The sequence below is a fragment of the Neofelis nebulosa genome, chromosome 3 (genome assembly GCF_028018385.1).
Source record: "Neofelis nebulosa isolate mNeoNeb1 chromosome 3, mNeoNeb1.pri, whole genome shotgun sequence".
NCBI lineage: Eukaryota > Metazoa > Chordata > Mammalia > Carnivora > Felidae > Neofelis > Neofelis nebulosa.
The window spans coordinates 102,987,305-103,007,023 of NC_080784.1; the positions used below are offsets into that span (position 1 = coordinate 102,987,305).

The following is a 19,719-nucleotide window of genomic DNA, read 5'->3' on the forward strand; positions in this document are numbered from 1 at the left end:
CATCGATGGATGAATGGATAAAGAAGATGTGGTGTATATATATAAATATACATATACATACACACACAATGGAGTATTACTCGGCAATCAAAAAGAATGAAATCTTGCCATTTGCAACTATGTGCATGGAACTGGAGGGTATTATGCTAAGTGAAATTAGTCAGAGAAAGACAAAATTTGTATGACTTCACTCATATAAGGACTTTAAGAGACAAAACAGATGAACATAAAGGAAGGGAAACAAAAATAATACAAAAACAAGGAGGGGGACAAAACAGAAGAGACTCATAAATATGGAGAACAAACTAAGGGTTACTGGAGGGGTGGTGGTGGGGGGGATGGGCTAAATGGGCAGTAAGTAATCTACTCCTGAAATCATTGTTGCACTATATGCTAACTAATTTGGACGTAAATTTAAAAAATTAAAATTAAAATTAAAAAAAAAGACTCATCCATACGCTGCCTACAAAAGACTTTTTAGATCTAAAGTCACCTGCAATTAGAAAGGAAAGGGGTGGACAAACATCTATCATGCAAATGGAGGTCAAAGAAAGCTGGAGTGGCAATACTTATATCAGACCAAATAGACTTAAAACAAAGACTACAACAACAGACAAAGAAGGACACTATATAATAATGAGAATAATCCAACAAGGTGTAACAATTGTAAATATTTATGCACCCAATATAGAGGCACCCAAATACCTCAAAGTTAAAAACAAACATACAGGATCTAATCAATAATCAGATAATTGTATAATACAATAATAGTAGGGACTTTAACATCTCACTTACATCAATACACAAGTCAACTAAACAGAAAATCAACAAGAAAACAATGGCTTTGAATGGCTCCCTGAACCAGAAGGATTTAACAGATATATTCAGAACATTCCATTCCAAAACAGAATACACATTATTTTCAAGTGCACATGGAACATTCTCTAGAATGGATCACATATTAGCCCACAAAACAAGCCTCAACAAATTCAAGAAGATTGAAATCATTCCATGCATATTTTCTAACCACAACACTATGAAACTAGAAGTCAGCCGCAAGAAAAAATCTGGAAAGACCACATATACATGAAGATTAAATAATATGCTATTAAACAATGAATGGGTCAACCAGGAAATTAAAAGGAAATTAAAAAGTACATGGAAACAAATGAAAATGAAAACACAATGGTCCAAAACTTCTGGGATGCAGCAAAAGTGATTCTAAGAGGGAAGTTTATAGCAATACAGGCATACAGGCCTACTCTAAAAGCAAGAAAAATCTCAAATAACCTAACCTTGCACCTAAAGGAGCTAGAAAAACAACAAAACCTAAAACCAGAAGGAAACAATAAAGATTAGAGCAGAAATAAAAAATATGGAAACTAAACTAAAACAAACAAACAAAAAAACCCAAAACCAGTAGAACAGATCAATGAACCAGGAGCTGGTTTTTGGTGGGGGGGGGGGGGGGGAAATCAGTAAAATTGATAAACCTGTAGCCAGACAACAAGAAAAAAAAAGAGGAAGGACTTAAATAAAATCACAAATGAGAGAAGAAAAATAACAACCAACCCCACAGCAAAACAAACAATCATAAAAGAATATTATGAAAAACCACATGCCAACAAACTGTACAAATGAGAAGAGATGGATAAAGTCCTAGAAACAGGGATGGAGAACTATTTATCATGCTACTGGAAGCCAAAAGAAAGCTGGAGTAGCCATACTTATATCAGACAAACTAGACTTTAAATTAAAGGCTGTAACAAGAGATGAAGAAGGGCATTATATAATAATTACAGGGTCTATCCATCAGGAAGAGCTAACAATTATAAATGTCTATGCGCCAAATACCGGAGCCCCCAGATATATAAAACAGTTACTCATAAACATAAGCAACCTTATTGATAAGAATGTGGTCATTGCAGGGGACTTTAACACCCCACTTACAGAAATGGATAGATCATCTAGACACACGGTCAATAAAGAAACAAGGGCCCTGAATGATACATTGAATCAGATGGACTTGACAGATATATTTAGAACTCTGCATCCCAAAGCAACAGAATATACTTTCTTCTCGAGTGCACATGGAACATTCTCCAAGATAGATCATATACTGGGTCACAAAACAGCCCTTCATAAGTTTACAAGAATTGAAATTATACCATGCATACTTTCAGACCACAATGGTATGAAGCTTGAAATCAACCACAGGAAAAAGTCTGGAAAACCTCCAAAAGCATGGAGGTTAAAGAACACCCTACTAACGAATGAGTGGGTCAACCAGGCAATTAGAGAAGAAATTAAAAAATATATGGAAACAAACGAAAACGAAAATACAACAATCCAAACTCTTTGGGACGCAGCGAAGGCAGTCCTGAGAGGAAAATACATTGCAATCCAGGCCTATCTCAAGAAACAAGAAAAATCCCAAATACAAAATCTAACAGCACACCTAAAGGAAATAGAAGCAGAACAGCAAAGGCAGCCTAAACCCAGCAGAAGAAGAGAAATCATAAAGATCAGAGCAGAAATAAACAATATAGAATCTAAAAAAACTGTAGAGCAGATCAACGAAACCAAGAGTTGGTTTTTTGAAAAAATAAACAAAATTGACAAACCTCTAGCCAGGCTTCTCAAAAAGAAAAGGGAGATGACCCAAATAGATAAAATCATGAATGAAAATGGAATTATTACAACCAATCCCTCAGAGATACAAACAATTATCAGGGAATACTATGAAAAATTATATGCCAACAAATTGGACAACCTTGAAGAAATGGACAAATTCCTAAACACCCACACTCTTCCAAAACTCAATCAGGAGGAAATAGAAAGCTTGAACAGACCCATAACCAGTGAAGAAATTGAATCGGTTATCAAAAATCTCCCAACAAATAAGAGTCCAGGACCAGATGGCTTCCCAGGGGAGTTCTACCAGACGTTTAAAGCAGAGATAATACCTATCCTTCTCAAGCTATTCCAAGAAATAGAAAGGGAAGGAAAACTTCCAGACTCATTCTATGAAGCCAGTATTACTTTGATTCCTAAACCAGACAGAGACCCAGTAAAAAAAGAGAACTACAGGCCAATATCCCTGATGAATATGGATGCAAAAATTCTCAATAAGATACTAGCAAATCGAATTCAACAGCATATAAAAAGAATTATTCACCATGATCAAGTGGGATTCATTCCTGGGATGCAGGGCTGGTTCAACATTCGCAAATCGATCAACGTGATACATCACATTAACAAAAAAAAAGAGAAGAACCATATGATCCTGTCAATCGATGCAGAAAAGGCCTTTGACAAAATCCAGCACCCTTTCTTAATAAAAACCCTTGAGAAAGTCGGGATAGAAGGAACATACTTAAAGATCATAAAAGCCATTTATGAAAAGCCCACAGCTAACATCATCCTCAATGGGGAAAAACTGAGAGCTTTTTCCCTGAGATCAGGAACACGACAGGGATGCCCACTCTCACCGCTGTTGTTTAATATAGTGCTGGAAGTTCTAGCATCAGCAATCAGACAACAAAAGGAAATCAAAGGCATCCAAATTGGCAAAGATGAAGTCAAGCTTTCGCTTTTTGCAGATGACATGATATTATACATGGAAAATCCGATAGACTCCACCAAAAGTCTGCTAGAACTGATACATGAATTCAGCAAAGTTGCAGGATACAAAATCAATGTACAGAAATCAGTTGCATTCTTATACACTAACAATGAAGCAACAGAAAGACAAATAAAGAAACTGATCCCATTCACAATTGCACCAAGAAGCATAAAATACCTAGGAATAAATCTAACCAAAGATGTAAAAGATCTGTATGCTGAAAACTATAGAAAGCTTATGCAGGTAATTGAAGAAGATATAAAGAAATGGAAAGACATTCCCTGCTCATGGATTGGAAGAATAAATATTGTCAAAATGTAAATACTACCCAAAGCTATCTACACATTCAATGCAATCCCAATCAAAATTGCACCAGCATTCTTCTTGAAACTAGAACAAGCAATCCTAAAATTCATATGGAACCACAAAAGGCCCCGAATAGCCAAAGTAATTTTGAAGAAGAAGACCAAAGCAGGAGGCATCACAATCCCAGACTTTAGCCTCTACTACAAAGCTGTCATCATCAAGACAGCATGGTATTGGCATAAAAACAGACACATAGACCAATGGAATCGAATAGAAACCCCAGAACTAGACCCACAAACGTATGGCCAACTCATTTTTGACAAAGCAGGAAAGAACATCCAATGGAAAAAAGACAGTCTCTTTAACAAATGGTGCTGGGAGAACTGGATAGCAACATGCAGAAGGTTGAAACTAGACCACTTTCTCACACCATTCACAAAAATAAACTCAAAATGGATAAAGGACCTGAATGTGAGACAGGAAACCATCAAAACCTTAGAGGAGAAAGCAGGAAAAGACCTCACCTCTCTGACCTCAGCCGTAGCAATCTCTTACTCGGCACATCCCCAAAGGCAAGGGAATTAAAAGCAAAAGTGAATTACTGGGACCTTATGAAGATAAAAAGCTTCTGCACAGCAAAGGAAACAACCAACAAAACTAAAAGGCAACCAACGGAATGGGAAAAGATATTTGCAAATGACACATCGGACAAAGGGCTAGTATCCAAAATCTATAAAGAGCTCATCAAACTCCACACCCGAAAAACAAATAACCCAGTGAAGAAATGGGCAGAAAACATGAATAGACACTTCTCTAAAGAAGACATCCGGATGGCCAACAGGCACATGAAAAGATGTTCAACGTCGCTCCTCATCAGGGAAATACAAATCAAAACCACACTGAGATACCACCTCACGCCAGTCAGAGTGGCCAAAATGAACAAATCAGGAGACTATAGATGCTGGAGAGGATGTGGAGAAACGGGAACCCTCTTGCACTGTTGGTGGGAATGCAAATTGGTGCAGCCGCTCTGGAAAGCAGTGTGGAGGTTCCTCAGAAAATTAAAAATAGACCTACCCTATGACCCAGCAATAGCACTGCTAGGAATTTATCCAAGGGATACAGGAGTACTGATGCATAGGGGCACTTGTACCCCAATGTTTATAGCAGCACTCTCAACAATAGCCAAATTATGGAAAGAGCCTAAATGTCCATCAACTGATGAATGGATAAAGAAATTGTGGTTTATATACACAATGGAATACTACGTGGCAATGAGAAAAAATGAAATATGGCCTTTTGTAGCAACGTGGATGGAACTGGAGAGTGTGATGCTAAGTGAAATAAGCCATACAGAGAAAGACAGATACCATATGGTTTCACTCTTATGTGGATCCTGAGAAACGTAACAGAAACCCATGGGGGAGGGGAAGGGGAAAAAAAAAAAAGAGGTTAGAGTGGGAGAGAGCCAAAGCATAAGAGACTGTTAAAAACTGAGAACAAACTGAGGGTTGATGGGGGGTGGGAGGGAGGGCAGGGTGGGTGATGGGTATTGAGGAGGGCACCTTTTGGGATGAGCACTGGGTGTTGTATGGAAACCAATTTGACAGTAAATTTCATATATTAAAAAATAAATAAATAAATAAAAAAAAAAAAAAAAAAAAAAAGTCCTAGAAACATATAAACTACCAAAACTCAAACAGAAAGAAATAGAAAATTTGAACAGATTGATAACCAGCAAAGAAATAGAGTCAGTAATCAAAAAAACTTCCAACAAACAAAAGTCCAGGACCAGATGGCTTTATAGGTGAATTCTACCAAACATTTAAAGAAGAATTAATACCTATTTGTCTTAAACTATTCCAAAAAATAGAAAAGGAAAACTTCCATGTTAATTCTATGAGGCCAGCATTATCCTAATACCAAAACTAGATAAAGACATCGGTAAAAAAGAGAACTACAAGCCAGTATCTTGGAACACAGATGTAAAAATTCTCAACAAAATAACAGCAAACAGAATCCAACAATACATTAAAAAAAAAAATTCACTATGATCAAGTGGGATTTATTCCTGCGTTGCAAGGGTGATTCAATATTGCAAATCAATCAATGTGATACATCACATCAATAAAAGAAGGGATAAGAACCATATAATCATTTCAATGGATTCAGAAAAAGCATTTGACAAAGTATGACATTGAATCATGAGGAAAGCCCTCAACAAAGTAGGTTTAGTGGGAACATACCTCAACATAATAAAAGACATATATGAAAAACCCACACCTAAATCATCCTTAATGGGAAAAACCTGAGAGCTTTTCCCCTAAGATCAGGAACCAGACAAGGATGTCCACCCTCACCAGTTTTATTCAACACAATATAGGAAATCCTTGCCACAGCAGTGAGACAACAAAAAGAAATAAAAGACATCCAAATCCATAAGGAAGAAATCAAAGTTCCACTATTTGTAGATGACATCATACTATAAATAAAAAACCGGAAAGACCACCAAAAAACTGCTAGAACTGATGAACAAATTCAGTAAGTCACAGGATACAAAAATCAATGTACATCTGTTGCATTTCTTTTTTTTTTTTTATGTTTATTTATCTTGAGAGAGAGAAAGAGGGCGTGAGTATGGGAGGGGACAGAGAGAGAGAGGGAGAGAATCCAAAGCAGGCTCCATAATGTCAGCATACAACCTGACTGAAACACCAAGGTGCCCCTAGAAATAGTGATTTAAAAAAATAATTTAAGGGTGCCTGGGTGGCTCAGTCAGTTAAGCATCTGACTCTTGATTTTGGCTCAGGTCGTGATCTCATGGTTCCTGAGCTCGAGCCCCAAATCCAGCTCTATACTCACAGAGCAGAGGCTGCTTGTGATTCTCTCTCCTTTCTCTCTCTCTCTCTGACCCTGCCCAGCTCACTAGCTCTCTCTCAAAATAAATAAACATTGAAAAAAAATTTTTAGGGGAACCTGGTGGTTTAGTTGGTTAAATGTCCAACTTTGGCTCAGGTTATAATCTTGCAGTTTGTGAGTTCAAGCCCTGCATGGGACCCTGTGCTGACAGCTCAGAGCCTAAAGCCTGCTTCAGATTCTGTATATCTGTCTCTCTCTGCCTCTCTCTCTCTCAAAAATAAACATTAAAAAAATTAAAATAAAAATTTTTTTAATAAATCATATTTGTTTAAATTTCTGCTACATGTCTATCTGGAATTCTGACCATGTTTGAATCTGTATTCTAAACACTAAGAAGTCTACAAGGCATAATTCACCACTTGTCACAAAGAGATCATGTTTTGAAAAGCTAATAGCAAAGACTGTATTATCTATAAATGAGGCATATAATGACACTTGTGCTTCATAAATTTATAATCAAGATTAAACATATTATTTGTAAGAACTGACAGAGCATATCTTCAAGAATTTCATTCATTCACTCATTCAAAAAATATTCAGTAAATATCAAGGTCCTGGGAATACTGACATGGAAACCAACCATCTGGCCCTTCCTGTCCCGCAAGGTACAGTGACTTTGCCTATCACTATGGCAATCTCCCTAGGCATCTGGCCAAAGTTGGACAGATCCTATAAATACTTCATGGCTTTAGTAACCTCCCTACAAAATAATCTGTGCCCCATTTCTCCAACCCTATAGTAGCTGAAAGAGTTGTGCAATTCATTATTTTTTAATCCAACACCTGCTATAAATGTCCTCTTTTTCTATGGTATCTCTATTGAACCAGTTAGCAAGATTGTCTTCCCAATTTTACTTGCATTATATTCCCATTACTAAATTATTGAGTTTAGAGTAATGTAAAAATATAAATATGTAAGAAGAACTTCTAAAACTTAGAAACATAAAATAGAATATTTCTTTTTTTCACATAATGTTTTGGACAAATGCCTTGCCCTCAAAGAAAATAAGGAAATAAGGTTAATTAATCTTACATTTAAAGATTAAGATGAAATTTGCCTCCGAGAAAGGCTCTCCAAACCTCCAAATAAGAAAACTAACAAAAGAGGACCAACCATGCAAAATGCAAGATTATGCCTACACCAAATCAAGATTTCCAAGATTAAAGGGTCCTTCTTCTCTTGAATCCCTATCCAATTCAAGTAGTCATCGAGCCCATAAGTAAATGATACCTCTCCCCAACATACACACACTATCTTCAAACAAGTCAAAGCTAGAAATAGCTATGAGGAGAAAGATCAAATTACACAGAAGAAAAAATCTAGGCAAGAAAATTAATATAATTAATAGAAGAGGCAGAGACAGAGACCAAGACCACAGGTGTTAGATTAAAAGATACATGTTATTAAAGCAGTAAATAAATTTTGTTTCTAATTCAAGACAAAGACTGTTCATCAAGTGATACAATTCAGAAAGTAATTTTTTAAATGGAGGTATTATTTGATTCTGTTACTCTTTTCCATTTTCTATTTATGTAATGACCACTGAAAAACCTATGAATTGTTTTCTATTTGCAAAATGATTCAGCTTAGAAAGGAATAGAATAAGACTGGTCATTCAGCAATTTCTCCCACCCATCCTTACAGACATCACATCACAAAGACTATGACTCACTTTGTCATACAATTTCTATCCTTTTAAGAGTTTTAAGATTGCAATGAATTCTGGCTCATAAATCTGATTATTAGGATTAAACTATTTGTGCCATTTCCTCACCCAAAAAAGTATACTAACAATGGTACCAGATAGTTTTTAATCCTAATTTATAAAATGATTCACTGGTTTTAAATTTAAGAGATAGAGGCTTAAGGATTAAAGTGTCTGATTGAAGTATGAATTCTCAGATCTTAGAGGATTAGAACTAGTTCTGGAATTGGCTAGAAATACTGATGTGTTATTCAATAGCTGACAAGAAAAACTTCCACAATAAAAAATAATGCTACAGACACCTGGTGACTCAGTTGGTTAAGCGTCTGACTTCACTCAGGTCATAATCTCACAGTTCGTGGGTTCAAGCCCCACATCAGGCTCTGTGCTGACAGCTCAGAGCCTGGATCCTCCTTTGGATTCTGTGTCCCTCTCTCTCTTGGCCCTCTCTCAGTCACATCTGTCTCTCTCAAAAATAAACATTTAAAAAAAATTTTTAAGTACTGTTAACAAACAATTATGTTTTACCTTTATTGGCCCCTTTAAATAACATGAAAGGTGTCTACAGAAAGAACTACAGTTATGCTACATTCAATTTATCCACTTTACATGCCTCATTCTTAAGTATTTATGCTTATTTAAAGTTCTAGCTCATTCCACAAATGTAGATTGAATCTCTTCATAGGCCTCAGCCTGGTCATTCATTCAGCAAATGGAGCCAAGAGAAATTGGGATGAGTTCATTCAATCTTGGACCCTCAGAGAAGAAAAGAAAGTAAGAGATTGTTAGGTAATGTTTGTTTGTTTAAATCCTTACCAACTAGGAATTTCCAATAACATTAGGGGACATGAAATTAAAACACATCAAGCTATTAGAAGCATGAAGGAAAGATGGTATAGGACAGTGGTAAAGAAATGCAGCCTGAAGCATGATTAGGACTAGGATAAGGTAAGAGGATTGAGAAGACTTTCCAGCTCAAGCAAACAGCCTGAGGAAAGGTGAAGAGAAGGAAGATGTGAGAAAGTCAGAAAGGAAGTGAAAAGAGTTGGCTAATTTTTCGGGTACATGTAGAACTTAACAAACATTCTTTGGCCACTGTGCATGAGGTCAGATACATAAAATCTGTCCCAGTCCTTCCCCGCAAGGAGTTCACAGTCCCACTCCGGGAGAGAAACAATTCAACAATGTATTACAACAGAAATCATTAGACTTTGTAGTAGCATATGTACCAAGTATTATGGGGAAAAAAGAGATAAAAACAACTTCTCCCTGGGAAGTTAGGGAACATTTCACAAAAAAAGAAAACTGCTGAGATTAGCTGTTAAGAGATTTTTTTTTTTTTAAGAGCAAGGTGGAAACAAAAAGAGTGTGTGAGAGGAATTGATAAGAGCGTCTTCCAAAACAAGGATCACATGAGGAAAGGCCAATCACTGTAGCAGTGATGGTCTATAATTAGGCAAGAGCACTGGCAGCATCAGGGAAGTAGGGATGGTAAATAGTGGGCAATAAAATTGAGCAGGTAGATCACATTTGAAAAGGGTGATCAGGTAGGGTCTGGTTGTAGGTAAGTGAAGGCAGGGGAAATCAAAAGACACGGCAAAGAAAAATCACTAAGGTGGGGAAGACTCTGAGGTGTCTAGCTTTGAAGACAAGAACAATTTAACTACAGGAGTGCCTGGGTGGCTCAGTCAGCTAAGCATTCGACTCCTGACCTGGGCTCAGGTCATGATCTCATTGTTTTTGAGTTCGAGCCCTGGATCCAGCTCTGCCCTTAAAGTGCTAAGCCTTTGAGAGACCTTGAGAGTCTCTCTCTCCCCCTTTCTCTCTACCCCTCCCCTGCCTCAAAATAAATAAACTTTAAAAAAAATAATTTCACTCCAAATAGAAATTGGGTAGAAAGAGATAATAGGTTGAGAAAAACACATTAAGTTCTTTACCCATTTTGAATTGAGACAGTGGCAGTTTATCTGTCCTTCAAGCAGAAGAAAACAGAGTATCAACACAGAGATGGGAAATCAGAGACTGAGACGAAGACCATAAGTGATCTGCTGAAGGAATATGAGTGCCCAGAAAGAAAGGTAGAAGCCCAAAACAGAGCCTTGGGGAATATGAAAGCAAAAGACCAAAAGAAGGAGAAATCAGAAGAAAGGATAGTTGGCGGGTGAGAAAACTAGGTTGATGTGGTATAACAGAAACCAAAGAATTCTCAAGAAGACAGGGGCAGAAAATAGTATCGTGTCAAAAGTAGGGTGACAAATTGGATAAGGCCACATGATTGAAGTGGAAGACTGGGGCCCAGCATGATTTACGTAGAATTCTGGGGTGGACAGGATCCAGAGTTAAAAAGAGAAAAGGAGGTGAAGTAGAAAAAGAACACACAGGACTCCCGGATATTGGCCACAAAAGAATGAACACACAATGCACAGCATACCTAAGGAACTTCATACCACATAGTACGTGATAAAAACCCAAAATGCTTTTTAAAGAAAGCAGAATTCCTAACAAGTTTACTATTTATCCTGAAAAATGATTCCACTCTCTATATGGAATACTCTAAGAAATGCCAACACCCAATCTCTAAGATTCCCAAATATTTTTCAAATATAACTTTGTTACATATAATCACCTTCATTAAAAGATTGACCAAGTGCCTAAATGCAAGCATTACTACACCAAGAGAACAGCAAACCTCAACCAAGCTTTCTACAGCAATACGGGCCATGAGTAGTTACTACACAGGCCAGTCCACACAAAATGGTTTCATCAGCAGCTGACATTTAGTGAGCACACCCTGAGGGAAAAGTCCTAAGCTGTTCATGATGCTTATTTATATGGAGAATTCATGGTTCCTACCTTAAGATGTCAGCATCTTCACCAAGCACTAAATCATGAACAGAGAACAATGTACTCACAGAATCTAGCCAGATTATGACTACTCTGTACAAATTTTCTTTAAGACAAAAAAAAAAAAATCTTTTCTTGGCTAATTTTATTTATTAATTATAAATTACAGTTACAAATTAATGTAGATCTTAATTAAAATTAAATAAATTATACTGGGGTGCCTGGGTGGCTCAGTCAGTTAAGCGTCGAACTTCAGTTCAGGTCATGATCTCACAGCTTGTGGGTTCAAGTCCCACATCTGGCTCTGTGCTGACAGCTCAGAGCCTGGAGCCTGCTTTGGATCCTGTCTCTCTCTCTCTCTCTGCCCCTCCTCCTCCTCTCTCTCTCTCAAAAAATAAACAAACATTAAAAAAAATTTTTTAATTAAAAACATTATAAATTAAACAGGAAAATTCCTTCCAATCGTTCAATTATACATGCAAGAACTTCCTCAATTTTTAATCTCCAGAATACCTTAAAAACCTGGAAACCTTTCACTTCAGAATTCTGTAAGATAATTCAATTTAGAGTATAAGTTAATAAGGGGAAAGTAAGTAACCCTTTGAAAATACAAACACACACACACTCTACAGATTTCTGTAAATGAACAGGCAAGCATTAAGGATACACTGGTCAATTTAAAAGTCACCTTGCGCAGGAAGAGTGACAGAGGACAGCTGGCTTGAGACATAAATTAAACACTGAATATTGGCTGTCTGTTGACTCCAGGTCCTCCAAATTTCTTCAAACTAAAAATATCCTACAGGAATTTAGAATGGAACTAGTCTGGCTTCTAAGAAACATAGTCTATGGCTCAAGGGGTGAGGTTCCCTGGGAGTTACCACTTTTGGTCCTCTCCTAAATTCCTGGGGCTATGAATAACCTAGATTAGAGGAAGGATTTGATAGCAAAGGAGAATACAATAGCTAATATAACAATGAATACAACAAGGAAACATTGAGCCACAACTGCATTTCCTAAAGATACAATATTCTAAATTATTTTGCAAACCATCAAGCATTGGATATTTATTGAGCACTGACAACATACGAGTACAAGGCCAGATCTCCGGTTTCAGAGTGCAGAAAATGACAAACTCAAAAGCAAAACACAACACAATACATTTGCTTGGATAGAATACTGTAATGAGGTTAAGGTTTTTGCCGCAATGTGTGGATTTGCCTTGCTCCAGTTCACGTCTTAGGCTCTTACCCCAGGCAGCCTTCTAACAGATGTGTGCCACAGGACAAAGGGGCCCAAGTAGGGTTTTTGGAAAATCAACACTGGAATTTGGAAAAACAAGAAAAGGCTATGGCACATGTGTAGTCATTATCCTGTTGTACAGACATCTTGTGGCTTAAAAATAACAGTTCTAATGATGTGAGACCTAAAAAATCACCTTTTTTAATATCACAGATGGGGATTTCTGAGAATCAATGCGTAGATGAATAAAGTCAATTTTATAATTATAATGTATAAAAGAATGGTTCGTGTCTTATTACATCTGTAATATTTTATTTTCAGATTAACTTAAAAATCATACCCATCCATTTAAAATGCCATCAAAAATCTAAATGAGAATACTTAGAACTCCGTTGTCATACCATTGTCAAAGCCTAATTACATAATGGACATTTTATAAACACAAGGAGTGCCCTCAGGGCGTGTCACAGGGGATATTGCCTCTTCTAGGCTGAAGTCACTTGGCATCTAACCCTTCTTAAAAGGCTAAGGTGTGGTAATATCTATGACTCATGAATTGTCCTTTCATTGCTGTACCAATGACATGATTTCCATGATTAAATGAGCTATTAGATTCTTACTTCATTTGTTTACTGCACATAAATAGCATTACAGTAAACATTGTGTTTATTGAGGCAGATTAGTGGGATCCACTTGCCAGATATTACCCAAAAAAAAGATGGGGGAGAGAATCTAGAATCACTGAATCAATGGTTCCGTTTACATGAAGTAGAGAAGAAAGGTGGCTTTATCCAATGCCCTGGGAACATAACTAGAGGTAACCTGTGAACCAGTAAGACCTCCTCCGAGGGGCTGGCTTCCCCAGTGCTCTGAAATGGAGAAAGCCCACAAAGTGGGGCCCCTGGAGGGTGTTCTCTCTGACTGAACGGAAGAGTGCAATGAGGCTGGAGGAGGGCAGGAATAGAAGGCAAGGGACCTGGTGGGCAAGAAGCTCATTCAGGATGATCACAGGGGAAATTGGCATATGAAGGCAGGTGATCAGTTACTGTTCTGACCCTCAATACTGTCTTCAATAAAACAAGATCAGTGAACTAAAAGGTCTGACACCTCCCTCTGAATTTCACAAGTCCATGTTTTTATGAGTCGAGTCGCATGGAATATGTGCCGTGGCAAAGGGCACGGGTGTCACGCGGGCCAGGATGCCATCCCTGCTCCACACAGGAGTGGGCAGGTCCCTCTAGGTCTCCAAGTCTCAGTATCCTCTAGAACCTGGAAGCAGACAAGTATGGCAAACAGGCAGTCAGCTCCCAAGAGAAGCCCAAGGGTAGAAACAGCACTGCTAACCGCCTCCAGTTTTTCCTAAATAAGAGCATCTGGACCAAATTTAATGCCAAAATGTACATAGGCAGCATACATTTCTCTTGCTACACTCCACCACACGGCGTACGTGCCACTCAGGCTAAAGTGTTCCCTCTTCGGAAGTTTTCACATAGTTCACTACTTAAGAGTAAATAATGTTACACAATCCCATGGACATTTGGAAGGGGCCAATTAAAACATCCAGGACACAAGGAAGCTGGGTGAGGAGCACACATGCTGGAGAAACAGACTCTTGTCACCGTATTGTGCTTCTATCAAAATCTCATGTCAAACAAAAGCTACTCCATGACTAGAAGGAAAGTGCACGAAAATTGGCCCTTTCAAGTGAAAATAAAGCAGAATACCCAGGTATAAGCAAAAGGGGCCTTCAACAACACTGAGAAGTTGGAAAATTGATATTCAGTCTTCTCCCTCCCCTTTCATTTCTGCCTCTGCCCTCCCCACCTCACACCTCCTTGCCCTGTCTCCCCCTTCAGCACCTAAGACACATCCCCCATACCTAACCAGCACCCCCCACATTTATACCATCCCTCCAAGTACCCAAAGGATATTTGCATTTTAAAAGACATCGGGGCAGAAAATGTTCATGCCAAAGGAATAAATCTCGGAGAGATTTTTCAGCTCAACTGGACAGTTTGAGGAATGAGACTAGAGGGTTTTTAACTTTTCAAATAGGTCTAGATATTTGAGCCATAATTCAGTGGGAAATTGTGACAACCATCAACTCTGCTTTTTTCCCCACGTTTTCTGGTCAGTGTCATTTGTTTGGGGTAATGGAGGAAATGCGGTTAGGAAGATACTGTTATATCATGTCCACAATCATTTTTCCTTGTATCTTTCCCATCGGTCCTGTCTTGGTTCGGTCAACTATCAGCACAGCTTTGACATGTCAGAAAAATAGACTGTACTTAAACTTATGTCCAGGTTGAGCTACACAGAAGTGGTTTAAATTCATCACATCTTTAGGTTTGTATTGTTAGTCTATTGCCTGCTAAAAGGTGAAAAAAAATCAGCACCCTCCACAAATCTGGAGTGTTCTCATCTTCACTTTTAACATGTAGTCTTTAGCTAGTTATCAAGTTGGAAGGATTCTCAACCTTAGCACTATTAACGTCTGGGATCTGGGGCACCTGGGTGGCTCAGTCAGTTAAGCGTCCAACTCTTGATTTCGGCTCAGGTCATCATCTTATAGTTTGTGAGATCGAGCCTAGTGAAGAGCCTGCTTAGGATTCTCTCTCTTTCAAAAAAAAAAAAAAAAAGAAGAAGAAGAAGAAAGAAAGAAAGAAAGAAAGAAAGAAAGAAAGAAAGAAAGAAAGAAAGAAAGAAAGAAAGAAAGAAAGAAAGAAAGAAAGAAAGAAAGAAAGAAAAGAAAAATTGTGGCTGGGATAAAGTAGGATGCACTGTAGGATGGTTAACAGCATCCCTGGCTTGGATCTCCTAGATACCAGTAGCACCCTTCCAAATGAGCCAAAAGTGTCTCCAGGCATTGCCAGACGCTGGGGGGTGGGGGGATGGGGCAAAATCACCCACCTATGAGAACCAGTGAGGTAAAATAAGATAGCAAAAAAACTCAGAGTTGGAAAGAAACAGTTAACAGCTATTATTACAAGGGTGGTAGTGTGGTATGCAATTCAGAATTATCCTCAGTCACTAACCCCCATACAGTTATATTCTAAAGGAAATAGGGTATCAAAAGCTTCAAAGGAAAAAAAAAAATCCAGCAACTAATAAAGGGTCTTAAAAAAAAAAAAAGAGAGAGAGACAGAGTACTAGGGGAAGGTCCAACATGAACCTAATATGGAGGAGAGCTCTTTTATCTTGTAGTCCTAGAACATGCTCCTTTTTTATTATTATAGACAGTTAATGCTGCTAGAAAAGAACAAAACTCATTGGGATATATATGCACCTGGCCCTAATCAGCTGTGTTCACCTAGCAGACTACTGCAAAACAAACTTCAAACACAAAGCTTGAAATTTAATTTGGAAAACCTATTCAAATTACTAAAATAGAGAAATAGCACTAACCCATACATATTGGATTACGAGCATCTTTTCAGTTTTACTGAATGGAAGCGGTTGATAACATTTAAAAATTATGGCAGGCCTGGAAAAAAATGAAAGACCTGCATCTTTTGCTTGTTGCTGCTTTGGAATCAATAAAAACCCAAGCACTATAAAAGCACATTTCTCATTTGTCAACTCAGATCTCAGTGCAAAGCTTTCGCCTCTTCCAATCACTTCACAGGTGGGAAGGACGTTGCATCAGCATCTTAGGATAAAGAGGTGACTCCTGGGGCGTGGAGCTCGGAACTCCTGCAGGTCTTTTCTCAGGCAAATAGAGGATCAGATTCTTCGCCAGAAACCAATAAAGGTGGAACTCACAGCTTTTAAAACAGACTCTTTACCTACACTTACAGGAGAACAGTTACAATACGCTCTGATCCTCCTTCTCTCACTTCAAATTCCAACGGTGTCAGCCAGTTTTATGCCCTTTTCCCTCTCTTTTCTCTAGACCAGTGGGTCTCAAAGTGTGGTCCCAGGTCAGCATCACCTGAGAACGTGTTACAAATGCAAATTATCAGGTGTAAGGAATTCTAGGCCTAAGGAAGCAGAAACTCTGGGAGACACGTTCAGCAATGTGTTATAACCGCCCCCCCCCCCAGGTGATTCTAATGTACTCCTGGAGTTTGAGAACCAATGATTTAGGCTAGTGTTATTTCTATAACCACAGATTATTTTTCACAGAACACAAAAGTGTACGATGGTAAAATGAGTTCTCTTCGGACTTTGTATGAATTCTCATTTGATCCTCAAACTTGATGCAAGGTAGACATTATCCCCATTTTTAGGTATCAGAAAACAAGCTCAAGGTCCCAAAGCTAATAACTGCACGCGAAAGATAAAAGTTTTTGCAGTTCTTGTCACTATTGAAACAAAAGTGTGTCGCACTTTAACAAAAGGTCCACATCTTCTGCTGCTTCAGCCTTCGGCAATTTGGAAAAAAATAGAAATGGATGTGTAAGAGCAGTGTGCCAGATGGCCTGGATCCTACCAAATCAGAGTTTAAGGGCACACTCTGGAAAGGTATTTTTCCAGTAAAGAGCACTTAATTCAGCCTTGTCCCCCCCTCCCCCGCCTTTGTCCGCGGGACTTCGCGCATCCAACACAGAAGGGGTTGGAACTTCAGGATGGGGACCCAGACTGTTTCTCCGCCAGCCGCTCGCCTCTCCGCCGTTGGGCATCCCCTAAGTCACAGGTTGTCTGCGCGAAGGGAGCCCGCCTCCCAGGCCTTGGAGGCTCAGGGCCCAGGGGACTGGTTTACCAGGGGAAACTGGCACACTCCAAAGCCTGGGGAAGGATCTAACCCGACACCGCAGCTGGGGAGGAAGGGGCGAGTGGTGAACCCGAAACCACCGAGGGCCGCTAGGAAAGAAACCACAAGTCCCACTAAGGTCGGGGTGAAGAGAAGCAAGAAGCGCCAAGGAGGGAATGGAGGGGAGGGGGAGAGAACCACAAGAGTGGAGATGGGATCGGGGAAGAAGAGCGGGCCAGCACTCACTGTGAGGGTCGCTCTTCTCCCGGACCCCATCCACTCGGCCGTCGGGGTGGATGCGCAGGAAGAAGCCCCCGTTTTTGCAGTACAGACGCTTGGGGTCCTTGAAGTGGCCGGGCGGGAAGGCGCCGCTGCCGCCGTCCTCCGGCAGGGCGGGCAGCGTGGTGATGCTCCCGGCTGCCATGGCCCCCCCGGGGCCGTGCCGGGGTGCCCGCGCCCCAGGAGCCGCGCGGGGAGCCGCCGTCCCCCGGCCCCGGCCCCCGACCCGGTCCGGGGCACGGCCCCGGCCCCGGCCCCCCAGCCTCCCGCCCGGCGGCGCGCGACCGCGCCCGCGGGCCCCCAGCGTCGTGCCTCTGGGCCGCTCCCCTCCGCGTCTGCCCTGGAGCGCGGTGCGCGGCGGCGCTCGGGAGCCGGGGCTTAGGGCTGGGTGTCTCCGCGGCCGCCGCTCTCCGGAGGGCCGCCTCTCCAAGCTACAGCGCCCGGGTTCCGGCTGCAACCGCGGGCACCGCGTCCGCCGCTCTGGCCCCGGCCCGGCCGCGGCGTCACATCTTGTACATCTCCACCCCCGAACACCCACCAACCCCGCACGCCCCCGGCCCTCCTCCCTTCCTGCGCGCCGCCCCCTACTCGCTCGGGACTTTACGAGGCCGGCCTCTGGATCGGGAGCTTTGGCCGCAGCACGCAAGCGCCCGACATCAGTCCCAGGGGGGCAGCGGGGAGCGGGGGAGGTAAGGAGGGCGCGCCGGGAGGCGACCGCCCGGGGCCTCCGCAGCTCTAGGGGCTCGACCCCGGCTAGTTCCCCAGAAGTCGCCCCAGGCCCACCCTGCCGAGCATATTTAGTCTTTCCTCACACTGTGGAGCTTTTGCTGTGCAACCAGCCGTGACTCAACTTTTAAACGTTTAAATGCAACTTTCTCCCCCATTCTTTTTCCTTGCCAGCGTTCCAGAGAAGAAACTATTTCCACCCCCAAGAAGTGAAGGATTCCGAAATGAGGGCGGATACTGTGTCAGAATAAGTTTTGAACACCTCTAATCACCAAAATAGGGGAGGGGGATACGTGTGGGGCACAAACTTTATAATTGAAGGCAGAGGCTGAAATCATTTACTAATAAAAGGAAAGAAAAGAGGACAGTGGAAGAGAGCAGACTGGATTGCTAAGAGAAAAACATTTTCTTTTACCACCCTAACTTGAAGTAGCCAACGTGGAAAGATGAAGATAGGCCTCAAATCCTTACGTGATTACAAGTGTGTTTGATGAGGGAGACTGGGGCAAGCTGAGGGCAAAGTACAGGCTCACAGCAACACTTTCCCCCACCTCCCCCCAGGGTGGGATATGTGTGATATTCCTCGGATACTCCTGGCTACCCAAGAACAAAGGAAAGGAGTTAAGGTGCTTGCTGTGGTGACGTGGGAAACCAAGGCAAATGAAAAATTAAATTCCCTTATTGCCTACAGCCCATTGACAGGTCCTTGAAACCAGCAGAGTGACCTCCCTCTAGGAGCTCAGCTGCCTCAAGGTGACACTTTGCTGGGGGCAAAAGAGAATCTTAAGCTGAACATTATCCTGACACTGCCCCCCTCCCCCCCAGGATCCTGTAAGTCTACTTTAACTTATAAAAATCCTTTGGAAACTTACTTTATCTCAACTGCCAAAGGATATATGCTGGCAATCATGCTCCAAGCTTATGCCCTGATATACATCTGAAGGGTCTCATGGCAGGTTTTACTAAGTGGTAATAAATGGCATTTTCTTTTTTTTTTTTTTAATTTCTTTTTAATGTTTATTTATTTTTGAGACAGAGACAGAGCATGAGCAGGGAAGGGGCAGAGAGAGAGAGGGAGACACAGGATGTGAAGCAGGCTCCAGGCTCTGAGCTGTCAGCACAGAGCCCGACACGGGGCTTGAACTCACGGACTGTGAGATCATGACCTAAGCCGAAGTCGGATGCTTAACGACTGAGCCACCCAGGCACCCCATAAATGGCATTTTCTTAACAGACGCTAGCCCCTCAAGGTCCTGGAAACCTTGCTTCCAAAATTCCTTAAGACTTACATCGTCCCTGACCCTTTCCCAGCCTTAGGGTGTATAATCAGTTACCTGTCACAACCCCAGTGCAGCTCTTTCTGCCCACGGGTCACATTCC

The 19,719-nt window shown here is 40.8% G+C and overlaps 1 protein-coding gene across 2 annotated transcripts in view; it reads right to left on the reverse strand.

Moving 5' to 3' along the window:
- Positions 1 to 18,364, reverse strand: part of FGF2 (fibroblast growth factor 2) — a 69,550-nt gene extending 51,186 nt beyond the window's left edge. Inside the window, exon 1 of one of the 2 annotated variants that reach the window (XM_058721451.1) lies at positions 17,581 to 18,364. In XM_058721451.1, the coding sequence (XP_058577434.1) occupies positions 17,581 to 17,758 (178 nt within the window). In that variant the 5' untranslated portion in view covers positions 17,759 to 18,364. The remainder of the gene's footprint in view (positions 1 to 17,580) is intronic. The other variant, XM_058721450.1, reaches the window with a different exon arrangement.
- Between the last annotated feature and the right edge of the window lie 1,355 nt (positions 18,365 to 19,719).